Source organism: Trachinotus anak, unplaced genomic scaffold (assembly GCF_046630095.1).
Source record: "Trachinotus anak isolate AG129_WGS33_773 ecotype Australia unplaced genomic scaffold, CSIRO_AGI_Tana_v1 ptg000021l, whole genome shotgun sequence".
Taxonomy (NCBI): domain Eukaryota; kingdom Metazoa; phylum Chordata; class Actinopteri; order Carangiformes; family Carangidae; genus Trachinotus; species Trachinotus anak.
In genome coordinates this window covers 2,010,880-2,030,300 of record NW_027273872.1, presented here as the reverse complement: position 1 = coordinate 2,030,300, position 19,421 = coordinate 2,010,880, and the positions used below count along the sequence as shown (strand labels likewise).

The window sequence follows — 19,421 nt, the reverse complement described above, 5'->3', positions numbered from 1 at the left end:
AAACCAGTTCATTTCCAGCTCTGTTTTAGTACACAAAGACAAAGGTTACTGGAGTTCAAAACTTTATTTCTTTTACTTGTCAATGTTAAGTTCTTTTATGAAAAATGGTAGTTTCATAACAAAAACAGATTGAAAACCAAACATTATTCCTTTATGAAAATTATTAGCATACAAAAGAATAAGAGTGTTGAGATGCAAAGGGCAGGTATTTACATAGGTCTTTGCAAATATTTAAAATACATGAACCTACTGTGGTCTAGGATACTGCAGTAACATCCAGGAGCATACAGCTGCTTTCTATTAACATGTAAATGTCTGCCAATTTACTTGACAGCCAAAGCTGGTATGATTGATTTTACCGATTGGCACATTTTACCAAAGAGGAAAAAATAATGAAAGGGCCTGACAGAGACCAAATAAACACAGGTCACAATGTAGTAGAAGTTATACCTGTCAACACTTCAGCACCTCAAGTAAACAGTTTATACATTAAATACCCAACATATCATTCAGGCCAGGAGCAGTGCATGTAGATCTTTTCATGTATGAAACAAGAACACAATTAATACTTGACATTATCAAAGTAATGCTGGGTCAACAATAGCAGTCATATATTCATACAATAGCAGTTATATAAACATATTTATTGTATAAATATATTTATACAACTTAATATTTTCCACACAATTGCAAATAATTGTTAAATTTAAAAAAAAGTTGGTGTACAGTGTTTTCACATTTAATGTATTTAAAAATCCACTAGATGTTGTGCACTAAACATGATTTGGTCTTACAATTTGTGAGGCCATGCTGTCTGTACCAAATGTGTCAGTGTGCAGTGAAATCCAAGTTATATGTACATTTCTTTCATGTATACACTCAGTTACCAATTCATTAGGTGCAGTTACAGGTAGTGATATACGTCTCTACTTTAAGTCAGTGTCATCAATGCAAATGTGTACAGTAAACGTGCTGCTCTGCACTGGATGAAAGTATTTCTTAGACTAGGATAGCAAGAATTAATTAGTGCTTGTGGAAAACTGAATAGAGGAAATGATTAAATTATGCAAGGTTTCTAAATGTTATGCTTGACCAGAAAATATTTATCAGTTCCATAATATGTGATATAAATTTCTGCCTATATATCTATGAATTCCAAGAAACTATATAAATCATTATATATCACAGAAGGTTGAAGCGTTCTCGACGATCTGGGTGAGAGGAAACTGAGCATTTAACAGGGTTTGTGTTGTCGGTACATGGAGGACTTTGACTGAGCTTGTTAGTCATACATCAGTCATCCTGAAGCTGAGAAAGAATGGAGGCTTGAGTCTGTGGGAGGAGGGTATTGATGTGCAGTGACGTGTCTGTCCACCACCTCTTTCTCTCTCTCTCTTTGCTGCCACCTAGTGTACAGTCCGTTCCTTCTGCCTTTGGTAGTCTAAACAGAAAACACACAAGAACATTACAATACTGAAAGGGATGTCTTTATATAATCTCATAACAGTATAGCCATTTCGTTCTTGTTGCAGACAGGCAGTGAGATCAGCCAGATAGCTATCATGGCTAAAATGATGTGGGTACTGAAACATGCTGGCATCTCTGTGCTCACAAGCGTCAAATTGTTCAGGTTTACTCCCTCAAAAAGAGAAATATTCATTATGTTATGTCATTAAGTTTTCCGCACACATGAACCTTTCACTGTCATTTTGATAAAGATACTATAAGAAAAGTCACGATCTACAGTTCTCTTATCTTATCTGACTCTAGACAGTCGCTAAACGATTGATGTTTTCTGATTCTGCTGCAGGTTTGTTTGCAACAATGTTTGTAAACAAAGCAAGAAAAACATTTTCAGTTATGATCAGTGAAAAGACACAAGTTTATTTTATGAACAGACACGTATTTTCTGCATTTTAAACCAAATAATACACATAGTTTTACCATTATTAAATATTTGTTCATCTCAAGTCCTCCCCCCATAGATGTAACATGCTCCATGGTTTGAATTTGTCCTATAAGTTAAAAAAATGCTCAATAATATATTTAAATTCAATAGGAAAAACTGAAAGATATAACTACATCAGTGGTCATTTCTAGTTGCACTATAAAGCACAGCTATATCAGAAGTCAAATACATGGAGTACAGACCAAATTACATGACTTGAAGCTTTAAAGATTACGTGACTTACTGTAAGGAAAGAACCGAACCCTCATCAGTATTTCTCGTGCAGTCTTCAGAATCTCTACAGCCTAAAGAGGAAGAGGAAATTAACTTAATGCAATACAGTAAAAAAGTTGTCACCAATAAACAACTGTTGGGGCAAAATGTTGACAACAATGCCACACTGGCCTCACCTTTAAGAGGAATTATTTCTCTGTTATGTTATGTTATGACTTAGGGTGGATGGTTGCTGTATTTTTATAAATTTCATTTATATGTTCAACGTTACATTAAATGCCTAAACAGAAATCTTTATACCATGACTGTTGCATATTTCAGTATTTTATTTCCCACTGAAACATGTAATTTGCTTAATGAAATGCTAAAATGTGTGCTCCAATCTTACGAGGAATTAATTTTCGCTGCGTTTTTACAGTTAAGTCTGACAACACAGAGTAAACTCAGAGTTGGAAATATTACAAGATTATCTTTTTATAAATATACACGACCTCTGTGGTGAAGAGTTGTGTTAATAGTAACCCATAAATATCCTCCACATTCTGAAATTAAAAATGGTTCTGAATACATGTTGAAGCTGCACTTTGAATATATGCAAAACTACAGCGAAGATGACAGAGCACCAAGTTTGGAGCTGTTTAACGTTGTTATATATGAGCAGTGAAAATGTCAACAACCAACCAAGTAATGTGATTAGGAACATATTATAGACTGAAATAATCAAGTCTGTATGAATCACAGCCTGAATATGCTGCTCTGCTCTTACTCTTGAGTGCTCTATGTCTTGGAAATCAACCTCATTCACAGAAAGAACCTGGTCTCCCTCTTGTAGTCCTGCTCTGTGGGCATCTGAGTCTGGAACCACCTGTCAACCCATCACACATGTATACAGAAATTAGTAATCACAATGTGGACATTTTTGAAAAGCAAACAATTAGTCAGCAGCACAACAAGTATAAACAAAAAACACAAACACACACACACACACACACACACACACACACACACACACACACACACACACACACACACACACGCACACACACACGCACACACACACACCTTGGATATAAAGATTCCTAACTGTGACGCCTTGCCCCCGCGGATGTTAAAGCCCAGCTGTGCTCCTGGAGGCTTTTTCAGTACGATGGTGCGAGGTAGGAACTGGGTGAGCTCATTGTTGTAGTCAGGGTGATGAACACGCTACAAACACAGAAAAAACTTGACTTACTAATCATAGTTAACAACCTGCAGAAAATGGTGTTACAGGACATCACATACCAGAAGACTGGGAACATACTCAGTGTCTCATTTTCTGCATCTTTGCAACCAGATGGATCAGCAGAGACGTTATATAGCTGAGCGTGAAAGTTAATTCCTTTAAATCACAAATTCTGGAAACAATAGATTGATAAAAAAAACTTAACTCAACTCAATGTGCAGTTACAGGCTTTCTGCAGAGCTACACAGTCTTCACCTTTGGTGTCAGACGTGAGAGCTTCCTTGATCTATTTTTGACCTTCCGCTATTCCTCGTGAATTACTTTGACTGTTTTCCAGCCAATGCTGTGACCAGTTTTGGTCTGACAGTCGATGTTGTATGTTGATAAAGTCTCGTGTTGAGGAACAAGGATGCATAAGAAACAGACAACATCAGCTCTCGGTGAACAGCAAATCAACTAGAAAAGGGGTCAAAGTCATTGTCCAGGAGTCAACCAGAGAGAGCAAGGAGGCATTAACATCAAACACCAGAAGTTACAATCTCACCCTTACATGACAACATGTTATCATGTGACCAGAGTTTCATACTTAATTCCTGTGATGACACCTGTGCCATCTTCAACTGAGAAAACACCATCCCCTGATGAAGAGATCCAGGTTTAAGCACAGCGTGTGGCTCTATTTCAGTGGCATACCTCCTGTGGAGGTATCCATGCTGGTGGGTTCTCATAAGAAGGCAGGAATACCACTGGGAGCTGGTAGTCATCATAAGGAATTTTCTGATCCATTGTTCCTGAAAACACCTGAAGAAAGAGAAGTGCACCGCTGTGAAAACTTGCTCCTAAGGTTTCGTGTACTGTTTGTTATAAAAGAACAACTTACTAATTCTATATTCATATAATGATAGTTGCAGCATTAAAACGAGCAAAGCACAACACTAACTATTGTATTGTATCTCAGCTGTGTTCACATCTCATATTCTCCACTAGTAACCAAGTTGTACAGAAAAACGTAAACCTGGTGACATAATACAAATCCTGAAATGACTGTGAATATATAGATGTACATCTTATCACATGACACAAATTAAAACGAATTGTGTTTTAGCCGAAAGTGGATAATTTAACTTTGCAGTACATAGACGAGATGCTAACGCTACAGTTAGCTAACCAGCTAACTTCGAAACGAGCCTACTATGCTCTGTTTACGGCTCATTTTAACTAGTATTCACAATTATTATCACCAGAACTCTAACGACGAAGATACTACAAAACCTCTGAGTGAAAAATGCTCAGTGACCGCCATAAAACAGCAAATAATCTCACCGCAGGCTCGTCTGAAAGAGCTAGCAACAAGCGCTTCTTCTGTATTTACACTGATTAGCATCTTTAGCATTACCGCCTCCTGCTGACGCGGAGGGGGACTACCTCTGACGTCATCAGGCGTGGACTGGGAAGATATATTAAAGAAAAAAAACATATATTAAAGCAATTATTACAATTCTGTCACTAATACATCCATAGTTTGGACACAACTTCTTCTTCTTTTGAGCCTTTGGCGCTCTTGACCCTGAGAGTCCAGTAACTTGTCAAACTGCTCTAAAAAAACAAACAAACATGCATTTCTTCCCGCCACACTGTCTTCCAGAACACTCCCATTGTGCAATCATTTCATGCAAGAATATGCCCTGCTGTCTCTTTGTCATCACACTGTGTGCACTGTAACACAAGTGTACTGTTTAGGTTGCTATGTTGAACTCTCAGTCTTGGCTACTTGTTCTGCCCTTTTGATTTCTGTACTTCTTACATGACTGCTTTATATTGTATTACTGTAGATGTCCTTTTTTATTACTGCACTCCTCACCATTATGCTTTTATGTCTTTATAATCTTTCCATCTCACACCATGTCTGCAAGTCCCTTTTTGTTGGATGGTCCTCTCCATGCCCTCTCACATTTATCCAATAGATGACAAGCATTTTTTTTTTCAATGAAAACACAATGGCATTTCTCTTGCCTCAACTTGAAGTGCACACACACACCTGCAAGGATTTTGCTGTCCCCATACACACTCTCCGAGCCTGAGCCTTTGTTATGTTTCTCTGCAAGCACAGGTTTTTTTGCTGCTCCAGATACAACACTTCAATCCAGCCTTGATCTGATTAGGGCTGCATGTATTATACGTTTCATTGACAAAGTATATAACGTACTATTTCCATGTTAAATTTCAAGTCAAAATATACTTCCAAAAAATAAAAACTTTCATATCTCTAAGTTCAGTCTTGTGAAGAACATAATTTTTACTTTCCCCAGAAAAACTTAAGTCCAGAATTAATCTCTCTGATTTTAAATTGAATTGTGTCCCATGTTCCACACTTATTTGACAATTCTGACCCAATTCCTATTTGATTCTCCACACGCAGCCACATAGCCACTGTAACTCTGATTCAAGAAGTGTGATAGTCTGTCATTAACCATCCTTACCATGAATTTACAGACGAATGATGTCAAGGCTATAATTTTCCATCTTAATAGCATCGTTCCCTGATTTCCTTGTTGCTTTTTCAGCTCACTGGGATTCTTACTTCTTCCAATACTTTCCCTGGAGAAGTCCTCTGTGTTTTAGCAAGGGCCATCTCTACATCTCTGTGGACTGGGCTGGAATAGACTCCAAACCACCTGATGTTTGGTGGGATTGCTGAGTATGCAATGGAGGGAATGTTATGAGAACAAACATTGTCCAGTCTTTACCAAAGTTGGCACAGATGATCTTCAGAGCAAGATTCACAACAGTTATCACACAGATTTTTGGTTTCTTGGTTTCAGCCATAACAACCCATCAAAAAATTGGCAGCAAAGATGCCGACCAAGGAATCAAGTCATATGTCAACCAATCTTAAATCAAATGAAATGAAACTTGCTGTGGGTGCTTACAACCACGCCCTCGACATAATGACGTCATGTGTCCATGGCAACTCTGGCTTACTGGGCTGCTTGGCCCCGCATCGCTGCTTGCAGCTAAATTTATTTAATGTTTCTATGTCCATATTACAATCAGTCTGTATTAGGGATTGTATCTATCACTCATTTTTCTGAAATTTCCTCTCCTTACTAACATCTATTCTCATTTTATCTACTCATTTTATCTTACCTGACTGTTTTAATCTCTTCCCTCACTTCCCCTTGTGTTATGCAAGTTAAAATCCCATACAACATTATTTCTGTTCTATCAAGATTGTATATTTTTATGCAAGCTTGTTTTATTCCAATTTTCTACATGGGCTGTAGTATTTTATGACCATTAGCTACTTCCCTACATGTAGCACTACTTTGCACAGTGTGACTCACCCTCTCCCACTATCAGTTTTCATATCTTTCCTAACTGCAACCTAACACAAAATCCAGGTTTGGCTTTAACCAGGAATGAATACAGCTCGAATACACACAGTTTTCTGTCTTCCACTAATTAATGTTTAAAATCCAGGTCATGAGCAACTGGGCGTTTCACATTCCACTGAAGAATAAAAATTATTAGTAGCATGCTGATTCTTGACTTGACGACACTGAACTCACCTCTTGCTTCTTCCCACCCTTTCTTCTTACTACTTGAGGTAGTTTGTCTTTTTCAACCCTAATCATTATCTTTCCTGTACTTCTCTAATTTGCACTCTAATTATTTTGTTAGCTGTAGTGGATCAACTTTCCTTACTCCCTCTGACCTGATCACTGCATTAAGCAGTTCTGCTGCTTCAGGTCCTTCTCCTCATCTTCCCTCACCCATCTTTTTAAAGCAGGACTAAGTCTTTTTCCTAAATTCGACTCACATTTGAAATGACGCAGGATATTCCTTCAAATGAGTTGCCAGCAAGGGCATTGGCAAACAGTTTCCAAATATACAGCAAGCTTAAAACCCACATTAGTGCAAGTGGAAAGCTGCAGAAACATGCAGTACTTTCTCCCGTGCTATGACACATCTCATCACTGTTGGCAAAAAAAACAACATATTTTCACAGTTTATACAGTACCAAAATTAAGATTACACAATTAAAAATATCTGACTCATCTTAGTTTCATGCCTGCTACTATCTCTCGTTTACACATTTCTTTCCAACTTCAGCTGACAACTAAAGACAGCTCTAGTTCTCAGCTGAAAATAATTTGTGTAGCCAAATATAGCCATTTGTTTATAGTGCATTTGAATATGGAAATCATTTTGCAGAGACTTGATATAAGCTCGATCACATTAGTGCTTCATACAATATTCCTGCCTGTCTGTTTCTTTGTGAGTGAGAAGATTCTTGTCACCTGTCTGTTCCCTGTTTCGTTCTCGTTCCTGTACCTGCCTGCCTGTTTCCTTGTGAGTGCTTATCATCCTCATTTCATTCGTTTCATTGCACCTGCCTGTGCTGTGGCTGGAGCCTGTTAACGGTGTAACTGGTAGAACTGTACTACAACCGTCACACTCACTCATCCACTTATGGGCACTGACTTGAAGTGGTTTTGTGTGTGTGTGTGTGTGTGTGTGTGTGTGTGTGTGTGTGTGTGTGTGACAGTCAGGTTAAAAACTTACTTTATTGTATAAAAGTATTACATTTTAAATCAGTGAGAACTTCTGGCTAAAGAGGGGGATTTAGGAACTTTAATTATATCAAATCTCAAAAATCTCATGCAAAGTCCATGTCATCTCTCTGGAAACAAAGGGCAGTCCAGGGTCAAGAGGAGTTGTGCTGCCGGATGGACAAGCTCGTTACAGGTGTGCACCATCTTCAGCCTTTAGGGCGTGAAGCCCAACCCTTCCTGCAGACAGCTGCACACAAAAGAGGCCCCTGGCCTGCAGTCACAGAGGAGACAAGACTGAATGAGAGGCTGCAAAGTTGGCTGCATGTGACTAAACGTGACAGGTGGAGCAGTGACACCAAAACAGCCACTGACCCCCCCAGCAATGAAATCACTCCTCTCCACACACAAACAACTTCAGCCCACACACACAAAACCACTTCAAGTCAGTGCCCATAAGTGGATGAGTGAGTGTGACGGTTGTAGTACAGTTCTACCAGTTACACCGTTAACAGGCTCCAGCCACAGCGCAGGCAGGTGCAATGAAACGAGTGAAATGAGGATGATAAGCACTCACGAGGAAACAGGCAGGCAGGTACAGGAACGAGAACGAAACCGGGAACAGACAGGTGACAAGAATCTTCTCCCACACAACCTCATTCAGTGAATCACACTGACATGACCCAGTTCAGGCGTTATTACTCAGCAGTCACCCCATAGGTGAGAGCAATAATGATCAGAGTTATTATTATAACTATAAATAACTATAACTATATAACTATAAATGTATTTATGATTGAGTTTATTGGAACAAAGTACAATTTGATAAGAAAGTGTATCAGTTCAACAATTTAGATATTTTAACTACATCTTCAAACACATTTTGGTCTTTTCTTGAACAAGCTTTACTTTTTTCTGTCTGTGTATCAGAGGAGCTGTTGGTGTGGGTGGTCCACAGGTTCACACTGCACATCCACCTGAGCTGAACTGTTGGATCCTCCCTCTGTGTGTCTGAGATACACCCCCACCCCCCCATCCTCACCCATTCATGCGGGATCCTTCCCACTCGGATCACGGACAGCGAAAGCGAAAAGATGCGAGAGACGGAGGGTTGAGGCAGAGGACGTGTAACCTGCCGATCTAACGAAACACGGGGATCCGTGGTGAGTCGGTTTCAATAACTCGGTTTAATAACTTGATGAGTTATTTCTAATAACTCACCAAGTTACTACTTGGTGAGTTATCGAGGAAGGTCCCAGCGGAGCAACATCATTTTGTGTGAGAAATGGCAGTGATCTCTCTTTAGACTTTAATCATTTCAGAAACTGTGATTTGATATTTTATCTCTCATCGGTTTTTATTACAGTTGTGCACCCATTACACTTTCGTGCCTAATTACAGTTTGCATCGCCAACTTGCTGAGGGTGATATATAAATTAGAAAGGTGTGTCTGTGTGTATCTTTTAACCAGCTTCACAATGTAGGTGCCCTGCCTTTTATTTTATGTAGAGTTGTGTGAAATCATATCCTTCAACCTTGAAGCATGTTTTAAAGTGTGTGGGAATGAAAGAAGCAGTGATGTTTTTCAGCCTGTGTGTTGGGTATAAAAAGGGGACTGCTGGAAGGCTGTCAGCCATAAAGTATTTAATTGTTCTTTTATTGTAATGGGGACATTCCTACTTCATGTTCAGTTGTCATGTTGTCATAGATAGTGTGGCTGCTCCAGTTACGGTTATTACTCAACCTTCAGCTCAGACTTCAAGCTTCCTGCTCGATGCTGCAGTTTGTGCACTGAAACAAGGTCTCTTATATTTCATGCCAGTGACATTTACACCTGTGCATCTATCCTAACATGATCTTATTAGACAATTTCCTAATTCTTTTAGAGACACGTTAGTCAGTGGTAGGATGTGATTTTATTTTATAATTTAGAGGGAGAGTTTAATCTTAACCTTGCTTGATCAATTCAAAACTTGTGCCCTAACCTTCACCTTTGCTTTTTACCCTGAAGGATTCTACTATAGAGAGAAACTAAACAAAACAGACAAGCTGGCAAATCCCCAAGTAAAATCAAGTCAAGCAAGAAACAGTTGCCTGTGCTGAACTTCTCACAACAGAAACCCTTATTGCTCAATGTGTCCTGTTGGTGGGTGACAAACATCGTGTGAATTTCCCCGAAACCTGGCACAACTAAAATGATAAGCCCTGACATGTTCACCGAAATTTTGCTGTGACCCTTTCCCAGACTACTGCGATGAAAATGACATGGAAATCTCTAGCAACCCAAATCCCTGTAAGCTCCAATCATGATCCGTGTCCATAGCGTCGCTTTCTCCGTTAATGTTTAAGCTGTTTGTTCTCCACCGACACTCAGTTTATTTCCTCCACCCCCCCCCCCCCCCCCCCCCCCTCCCCTGTGTGTGGATGTGCCTGTCACTGAGGCTGTTTGTGATGCAAAGGCTTGAACAGTGTGACTTCACTCTCACGCCGCTCTGTGCACTGCTCTCAATACCCCATGGTGTCGGCCATTGTAAGTGCTCCCAGTGGCTGTACCCCCTTTGCACACAGGCTCTACTGAGTAGACTATTGAGCAGGGATTGCCTTAATGCCCAAAGGAACTCTTTTTTTTCCCCCCACCCCATTTTCTCTCTGTCACAGTCGTCTTTTTTCCCCCTTCTGTTCTCATAGGTTTAGAGAGGTGAATGAAATCGGGCCTCTCCTCGGTATCCGGAGAAAGCCGGGCTCCCTCCATCCTTCTTCAGGCTGCGTGTATCAGGTGTCCAGATCAGCACAGAACAGGATCTGTACTGTTGACACTGTCACTGAGGAAAGGTGATGTCTCAAGAAAATAACTGCTGCAGAGTTTGCAGCAGGGGCTTTTATAGCTGCCACTGGAGGAACGCCAGTAAGAGAAAAGTGAGTATTTTTAGCCACAGTTGTTAGTATATTTAAGTTTATCAATGTAAATATATTTTTAAATGTCCATTATGGAGGGATAGCGCTTAGATGGGCTTATTTACCTCAGCTTTGCTCTGTACTGAGCTGAGTGTGATGATTATTAAATAATCTATTCAACATTACTTCATCACGTTCAGTTGTCGGGTCTTTGTACTTCCACTGAGCACTGAACCTTTACAAATCACTGTAAGCAGGGATTAACATTCCTCCGTACTGAATTTAGAAATACAGAATATTACCAATGAGCAGTCCAGCCACATGAATCCTGTGCTTTAAATGAAAATGGATAACTCTGTGTAGAGAAGGCTTTTCACATACTTTTAGGAAATAAAAACCCAGTGAATGAAGTGATGATTAAAATGCCGTATATGCATCTGCATGGCAAGAAAAATAAGTAAACTCACAGACCTGAACAGGCTTGTTGCGGAGTGGGGCAGGATTATAAAGGGGTAGTCTATAATTTTGCACAGACGTGAGAAACTGGAAACTGGAGGTGTGCTGTTTGTCGATCAGGGTACCGTGCAAGGTGCAAAACCAGTTATGAAAAAAATGTTGGAATTTTTCCATTTGTCTTCATAGATCAAATTACCTTTGAAGTTCACACACACACACACACACACACACACTTTCACTTACACAAAAAAAGCACATAAAAGATCATTATCATTGCGGTCATAACCTTAATTGTGAAATAGTCCAAAGGAACAATATTCTTCCCGTGGTTTTTCTTTCAGAATGCATGCTGCTGGTTCTCCGTCGTCGCTCTGGTCTCCCTGCTGTCTCTCTGCTGGCTGTACATCTGTCTGGTTACTTTTAATGACCAAGAGGATGTGAACTGGTGAGTGACCACAAACATTCACATGCACACACACACGGCCCACATTGAATCTAGCACAAAAGGCCAGAATCCTCTCTTTTCTTTCCCTTTGTTTTCTGTCTTTATTGGTGACCTCTACTCTGCTAACCTTGTGCTGCCCTCTTTTGTTCTATTATCAGGAAGGGCTTCAAAAAACTGGGACGGTGGGTGAACTGGTTCATGGTGGTGATCATCATCTCTGCAGTGTTAACCAGCTACTGCATTCTGCTCCTGGTGAGAATACAGGATTGATACTGTGAAACTGAGCGGTAATGATGGAGCGACTGCAGGACGTGGGAGTGGTTAATTACTGACACTGGGAAGGACAATGTAGCTAAATGAAAAACATAAAATAGCCATTGTTTAGCTTAGCTCTGTACAGTGGAAACATCATTGTGAAGTCACAGAATATGAAGCCATTGCTGCAATTACATGTTCTATAATTGACGCCATTCATTTCAGCTCTTTGCACTGTTCCAAGTTGCCTTAGGGGAACAACTCGATTTACACTGGCTGCACAAGGTATTGAAACCAATTATCTGTCCAGCTTTTTTCCAAAATGACAAAATTTATTTTGGTTGGTCACGTTGCTGAGTTTCATATTTGCTTTTTCTCTGCACAGATCTTCCTGTTTTTGGGGGTGATATTCATTGCTTTAGGAGTCACAGGAATCAGCCTCAAGTGGAAGCAAGAATGGCCGACTGTTCCTCTTTCACTCCAGGTACAGTCAGGACCTCCTGTCAAGGACTGAGATCTGTGTGTGACTGGCAGTGGCAGTGTAAATGCATTATGACATGACTCGAAGTGTTTTTGATGTACCATGTTGTCGGCCTCCTGGCAGGCCACAGCTCCTTTCTTGCAGTTTGGAGCTGTTGGAGCCTTGACGCTGCTGAGCCCATTCGTCTTCAAGGGCTTCCACAAGGCCAAAAACAGTATGTGTCAGACATCATTTTAGAGTACACTCACGAGCAATTACAACACTGCATAGATGCACAACATTTTTACCACACATAAACACAATCGCTGCAAAAACATTGTACTTGACAATTGTGTAAATGAGATGCATTTGGTTTTGATCAGGAAACAGCTGCTTCAAGGCAGATGAACAATCTTGATCCCAGACTAGAAGATAGCACTAAAGGTGAAAGGATAGTGTGAATAAAGATATGATAAATAAAGAAAAACAGACATATTAATTACATTTTAAAAAGTAAAGAACGCCACAGTTGGTATCACCTATAATTCTTAGTCTTGTATTATGCAGGATATATAGTAATAATATGTTGTTGATTACTAACATAACAGTATGAAGATGGACCACCGCTGCTACTCAGTAATTGCTGTCATGTATCATGACCTAAATACTTTTTCCTTGCCTTTTAATAAGGAAGTGATTTATGACTGGGATGTTGAATAAATGCAGCTAAAAACTTGGACAGAGAAGAAACAGAGTTGTGGTATCAGAGACCATACACATAACCTTTTAATTTCATTAAAGTCAGCAACTGTATCAGTGTAATGCTGTAATTTTCATGTTGCAAAAACTATGTACAGAAATACACAAATATTCAGGTGTGACTGCCTGCAAGGGAAAAACATACAAACAGGACACAAGTATTTGAACAGTGGGATGTTTATGTGACTGTCACTGTAGAAATAATACTCATTATTTACTCACAGACGTGTTAACAGCTACAGGGGATTGTCTTCTTATTTGACTTTTGTTCTCAGGATGGTCTAAGGTCCTCATCGCCGTGGTCTTTGTGTTGGTGTCAACAGCCATCCTCCTGTGTCCCCTGTTCATCCAGTCTCCTTGTCTGATAGAGCTGAATGAATTACCTGAGAAACCAGAGCTCATTGGCCACAGAGGCGCACCGATGGTGAGCACCCGTTTTAAGTGACAACATGTGAAAGATACACATGGTCCGTCTCTCCCAGTGTTGTTAGCTGTTAGGACACACTTGGAAAGAGCTGTCATGGTTGAGACATAGCACTTATAATTAATGCTTGCAGCTTATTTTTACAGAGGAGGGTGGATTATTGATCATTTGAAAGCATGATTTGACATTTTGAGAATGACGTTATTCACTTTCTTGAGTCAGAAGATAATTGTCATGAAATTGTCTGATCTATAACCTCCTGTGGAAACAGTATTTGTCATTTTTACACTTAAGTTTTTGACATGTTAATTTAAGCTTTAGAGATTTTTTTTTTACTGTAGAATCACACTAGCTGTTTTCCCCTGCTTTCAGTCTTTATGCTAAGCCAAGGGTCTCCTGGCTGTAGATGAATATTTTATGGAGAGATATGAAAATGTCAATCTCTCATATAACTCTTGGAGAGAAAGCCAGTAAATGTATTTCCCAAAACAAGCAAGTCAAGCTATTTCTATAATTTTTTAACCACCCAAACAGAAAAATCAACCGCGACAATCCATGCAAATATCATTACCTCCTGTCGTTCAGAGCAAGTCATATAATATATGGTATAATATTGTGTTCACTGATGTGATGTGTTGATATTTTCTGTTCACATCACAGCGAATACTCTACCCCCGGCTCAGGTGTGAACCAATGTCCAGTCATGTGAGGGCCCCATATGCCGTGCTGCTCTGTCCTTGTTAGTTTGCTTTGCTCCTGGGTCACCAATAAGCTCAATTTAACACAGTGTATGGGCTTGTGTGTGTGTGTGTGTGTGTGTGTGTGTGTGTTCACACAGCTTTAGGGTAGTTTGAGAGTTCAAGCACATGAGTGTGTCTCACCCATCTGTCCTCACTGTGTTCAGCTGGCTCCAGAGAACACCATGATGTCGTTCAACAGGAGCATTGCGTGCGGTGTGAAAGCCTTTGAGACCGACGTGCAGCTCAGGTACGGTGAAAGTGGCCTCGTATTTGAGAGGCTTTTCAGTGGCTGAGGATAACAGCAGAGCTTTTTGATAAAGTAATTTGTTTTTACAAGTGGTAGTACACATGATTTCTGCAGCTCCACGGCACCATCTGACCATTTGCTACTTGCTGTTGCAACACATGTCAAATGTGTTGTGATTTCAGACAGACATCAACTGCAGCTTTTTCTGGAAGTAATGAAAGAAACCACAAAGGTCAATGAGGTCATAAATGACTGAATACAACTTTAAATTTGGATTGTTTTGTCCTCACAGATGCTAATTTTTACTGTTTCTCTAATCTAGTAAAGACAGAGTTCCCTTCTTGATGCACGACAATGGCTCTGAGTTTTTGTCAAGAACAACAAACGTTAAAGAGAAGTTTCCCAACGAAAACTTCAGCTACAGCGCCAACATCTCCTGGGAGGAGTTACAGAGTCTGAATGCAGGTGAATGGTTCTTAAAGGTGAGCGCTGCACACTTGTCCACACACATACTCACAAAGGCTGTCATGCAACGTGCTGCAGTTACAGAAAGTATTATTGGACTTTGCAGACAGATCCTTTCTGCTCAGTGTCCCAGCTCTCAGAGGAGGAGAAGGAAGAAGCTAGAAGTCAGACTATACCCTCCTTACTTCAGCTCCTCAACCTCGCCAAGCAGCACAACATCTCAGTCATATTTGACCTGTATAGTCCCAACCAGGAAAATGACACAAAAGACACAGTCAGCACCATCTTGAGTTCTGGCATCGACCCAAGACTGGTGAGTCTAACACTAATGTATGGACTGTGATTGAGTTATTTCATGATAAGGCACATTTTGTAAAGATGTTGTATTTTCCTTTTTATAGATCCTCTGGCTTCCTCCAGCAATGAGAGAAAGTGTCAACCTGACGGCTCCAGATTTCATCCAGGTCTATAACAACGAGATGGAAATGTTTGATAAGGGAGGCGACCACCTGAATGTCAAATACAGCAAGATGAGTCCAGAAAAAATCAGGTAGAAACATACATATAAAACAAAATACAAGCATATATTCTATGTAGTGGTGCCAGGGGGCATGTGCTGTAGTGTTTTAATTAAAAGTGTGTGTGTAGCATGCTGAGACACAGAGCTGGTGCAGAACATAGATACACAGGATTGGCCTCCAGGGAATGTGAGTCAAATAATGTCCCAGCCCCTGAGTGTTGTTAAATAGATGAACAAACCAACCATGAAAAAAAAGTACTAAAGAATGAAAAGCATTGTAGCAACATGTTTTGAACAAGTTCTAAATGAACTCACTGCACATGGACCGCTGTCTTTGCTTTATGATACAGGCTTCTTACATGTTTATCACTAGGCAGGACAAATTAACTCTGTTCACACATAAAGATGTGTGTATGCATTTGTTCACAATGAAATGGTGTGCAGTATAAATGTGTGTCTGGTCAGGGATCATGATGCTGTGTGCGTATTCATCATTAGTATTCATATGTGCATGCAGCAGATTCACATCATTGCACGTCACTTGCATCACAAAATAAATACTAAAGTCAAAAAAGAAGAAAAGACGTAACATAAAACATTCATTTACATTCACACACACCCAGAGGACACATGGCTACAAACACACATACACACACATGCAGATACATACCTGCACACACATATTTACTGTTTTGATTTCCACCGATTCCTGTTTCACCATTTTTTATGTAATACTCCTTTCTTCATTTACTTAAAGTATAATCTATACAAAGTTCTTCATTCTCTTTCATTGTGTCCTGCAGAGACCTTCGCAGGAGGAACGTCACAGTTAACCTGTGGGTGGTTAATGAGCGCTGGCTGTTCTCTCTGCTGTGGTGTGCAGGGGCCAGCTCTGTTACCACCAACTCCTGCCACCTGCTAAAAGACATGGAGGGCCCCGACTGGGTCATGGTGAGAAATAAGTAAAGCTGCGCATACAGTGCCTCAGTGTACTTCTCTTCCTGTTCACTTCACTTTCATGAAAGCGTTAAATACCAGTCAATCAAGCATTTGTTTTGGAGACGACAAGTTCGAGCAGGTGTTTTCCAGAATTCATGACACGCCTTGACCATGTTGTGCCTATGGGCATGTTTGTGTGTTTCAGTCACGTCTAAAATATACAATAATATGGATCGTAGTGGACGCTTTGTCTTTCCTGATAATGACTGGGTTCTACATCTTTCAGAGGTAAGCTGAGCAGATGTTTACTGTGTATATACTTGCATCTGTATAAAAATATCCATGGAAGTGAATAGACTGACTCATCAGCTTTACTGTTTCTGCCAGGAAAACACAGTTTGTGTCACAAAAGAGGTATAGTAAGTTTAGATTTTAATATGTTAAGATAAGGGCTGCACCTAATGACTGTTTTCATTACTGATTCATCTGCAGCTTATTTTCACAATTCATCCATTAATCATCTGGTCCAAAATGCAAACATTATCCGTTCACTATCATGTCAAACAAAATGTAAAAAAAGAAAACCTGGAAGAAGCAAATGTTTTGGCCTTTTTGCTTGAAAAATGATTGAAGAGGTGAATTGATTCTGAAAAAAGCTGCAGATTCATTTTCTGTTGATTGACTAACCTATTAACAGACTAATTGTTTCAGTTCTACATAACTTATTGACAATCATGACACTAAAAAAGACTAGCTACCAGTATTTACATGATTCGCATGTGGGGTTGCACACGGTATTCCAGGTAACAGCTGATGTTTTGATTAAAGTGGGTTCCTTTCTATCTTCAATTACTACTGCTATCCATAAATCTGAATATAGGTTGCTAATGGAACTTTTTAAAAATGGTGATATTAATCCAAGCTATCGTTTGGGGTTTAATTCATAACTCTATAACATAACTACAATGAAAAAATTATTGTTAGCAATAAAAATACAAGCCTGTACACTTGATTTACAAAATAACTGTAGAGACTTGTTATAATGCAAATGAACATCAAGTTACATTTTGCTACCACTTCAAATAAATCACAGTTTACAAGAGGTTTATCAGTTGTAACTACTGGATTAATTAAAAGTTAATAAATTATTCACTAAACTCATCAGTTAGGCCATCATTAAAAACACATTAGGGGTTGCCAGGTTGTAAAAAACATTTGACCTCTTACTTGGATTCAATTATTAACAACTTGTTAACATTTAAAACTGCAGACTTGATGAATTAAATATCCATTATTGAAAACTTGTCTGTATGGTTCTGTAGGTAAAAATGCCTTAATGCATTAACAACATTAAAACATCATCATTACAAAATAGAAAAGATAAATACCAACTAAAGATTTTTCCACAACCTGACAATCCAAACATTTTTATTAATAATAATTCATAAATGATCTATAATTTATTAGGAAATAGTGCATTTACTGTAACAAAACACTTGATTACAGCTTATAAACCTTATACAAATGGTGCCTTATTAGAAACCGGTATCATCTTATCTTCTTTTACTGACGTCAGTCCCTTCATTTGTTTTCTTAACTTTTGTGACTCCAAACAGGGACGGCGAAGCAAAGAAACAATACTCCAGCCTGGAACAAGAAAGAACTGTCTCCCTTCTTACCCACTGGGTAGATTGACTGAGTCCAGCTCCAGATGTTTTAGCCCCAAAACTGAAGCACATCCTTGTCTGCACTGCGTGAATGATTTGGACCTGAATCAGGAAGGAAGCAAGTTAATGTGAACTGCCATGCACTGAATTGTAAAAGCTATGAATGTTGTTATTTTTACACATATTTTAAGATATGTATCGATTTTTGGCACCACACCACTGGGTGGCGGTTTTAGGTTTTTTGTTTCCATATGAGTCTAGTTGCTTAACTGGATTTATCGTTTACAGGATTTTGGTCTTTCTTCCGTTGATACTGAAAACATGAAGCTATTCTCTGATTGTATCATTGCACTGTGCAATGTAGGTCTGTGTAGTCAATGTTTTTATCTGCTGTTTCTGTTTCGATTTGTTTGTGAACTCTTTTATGTCGTCACCGCTCTGGGAAAGATGTGCCCTGTGTGTTTAATCCTGAACTACCAGTGTGTTTTGTCTGTCTTTTTTGTGTGGGAAGACTGCAGACCCAGGTTTACTCCATATCATTTGGGTCGACATAAGTTGACTGATGGAGATTTTGTTAGAACTTTTAGCCACTAAAATATAATATCAACTATGTGGGGTTTGCCACTGTGGGGTTTAGTTTTTATTGTGCTCCTCTGTTTTAAAGTTGTGTTTTATTAAAGTCCTTCTATTTTTCTATGTTTCAAGTCATTACCACACAAAACCTAGGGCAAGTAAGTATTATGCCATCATAGAAGTCCTGTTATTTTCATTATCAATGGGTCTGACAAGTATTTTCTTTAGTTATTGATTGAGTGTAGTGTATGAAATGTCTGAAAATAGTGAAAATGTACATCATTATACTGTGAAAACCATATTTTCTATGACAGAAAACTTGGGAAAGTAGAAAATATTCACATTTCAGAAGCTGGTGCAATTTATAAAATTATTAAATTGTCCCACTTGTTGTCAGTTAATCTCTCTAATGAAGAAATCGTTTCAGCTAAAGCCAGAAATAGTGATAATAGTCTCTTTCCCACCCCCACATCTTTCTTCCTTGTCAAAACCTGCCGCCTACATTACCCACAATGCAACTAATTCGGCGACGGTTAGGCTGAGGATTCAGGTGTTTTATGCTAGTAGCATCGAGTAGAGCAGAGGAGTGGACCACAAAGCTCTGGTAAACTCACTTCTT

At 39.3% G+C, this 19,421-nt stretch overlaps 2 protein-coding genes across 4 annotated transcripts; one reads left to right on the top strand and one right to left on the bottom strand.

Annotated features, from left to right (window-relative positions):
* Positions 1 to 49: 49 nt before the first annotated feature.
* Positions 50 to 4,863, bottom strand: pdzd11 (PDZ domain containing 11). Of its 2 annotated transcripts, none has more exons than XM_071457754.1 (6): positions 4,728 to 4,863; positions 4,098 to 4,205; positions 3,245 to 3,385; positions 2,949 to 3,047; positions 2,193 to 2,253; positions 50 to 1,441 (listed from the first exon to the last, which is right to left on the bottom strand). In XM_071457754.1, exons 2-6 carry the CDS (start codon positions 4,188 to 4,190, stop codon positions 1,407 to 1,409), a joined length of 429 nt encoding a protein of 142 aa, XP_071313855.1. In that variant the 5' UTR covers positions 4,191 to 4,205; positions 4,728 to 4,863; the 3' UTR covers positions 50 to 1,406. The 2 variants fall into 2 exon arrangements, with proteins under 2 accessions (XP_071313855.1, XP_071313856.1); XM_071457755.1 differs by lacking the exon at positions 4,728 to 4,863 and adding an exon at positions 4,646 to 4,719.
* A 4,118-nt stretch (positions 4,864 to 8,981) lies between these two features.
* On the top strand, positions 8,982 to 18,923 carry gdpd2 (glycerophosphodiester phosphodiesterase domain containing 2). 2 transcript variants are annotated; one of them, XM_071458111.1, is made up of 16 exons: positions 8,982 to 9,120; positions 10,646 to 10,873; positions 11,650 to 11,753; positions 11,912 to 12,005; positions 12,234 to 12,293; positions 12,394 to 12,492; positions 12,613 to 12,703; positions 13,503 to 13,651; positions 14,556 to 14,638; positions 14,961 to 15,120; positions 15,210 to 15,416; positions 15,505 to 15,653; positions 16,427 to 16,574; positions 16,768 to 16,850; positions 16,950 to 16,976; positions 18,179 to 18,923. In XM_071458111.1, the coding sequence occupies exons 2-16, from the start codon at positions 10,793 to 10,795 to the stop codon at positions 18,255 to 18,257; spliced, it is 1,614 nt and encodes a 537-aa protein (XP_071314212.1). In that variant the 5' UTR covers positions 8,982 to 9,120; positions 10,646 to 10,792; the 3' UTR covers positions 18,258 to 18,923. The 2 variants fall into 2 exon arrangements, with proteins under 2 accessions (XP_071314212.1, XP_071314213.1); XM_071458112.1 differs by lacking the exon at positions 16,950 to 16,976.
* The last annotated feature ends 498 nt before the right edge of the window (positions 18,924 to 19,421 follow it).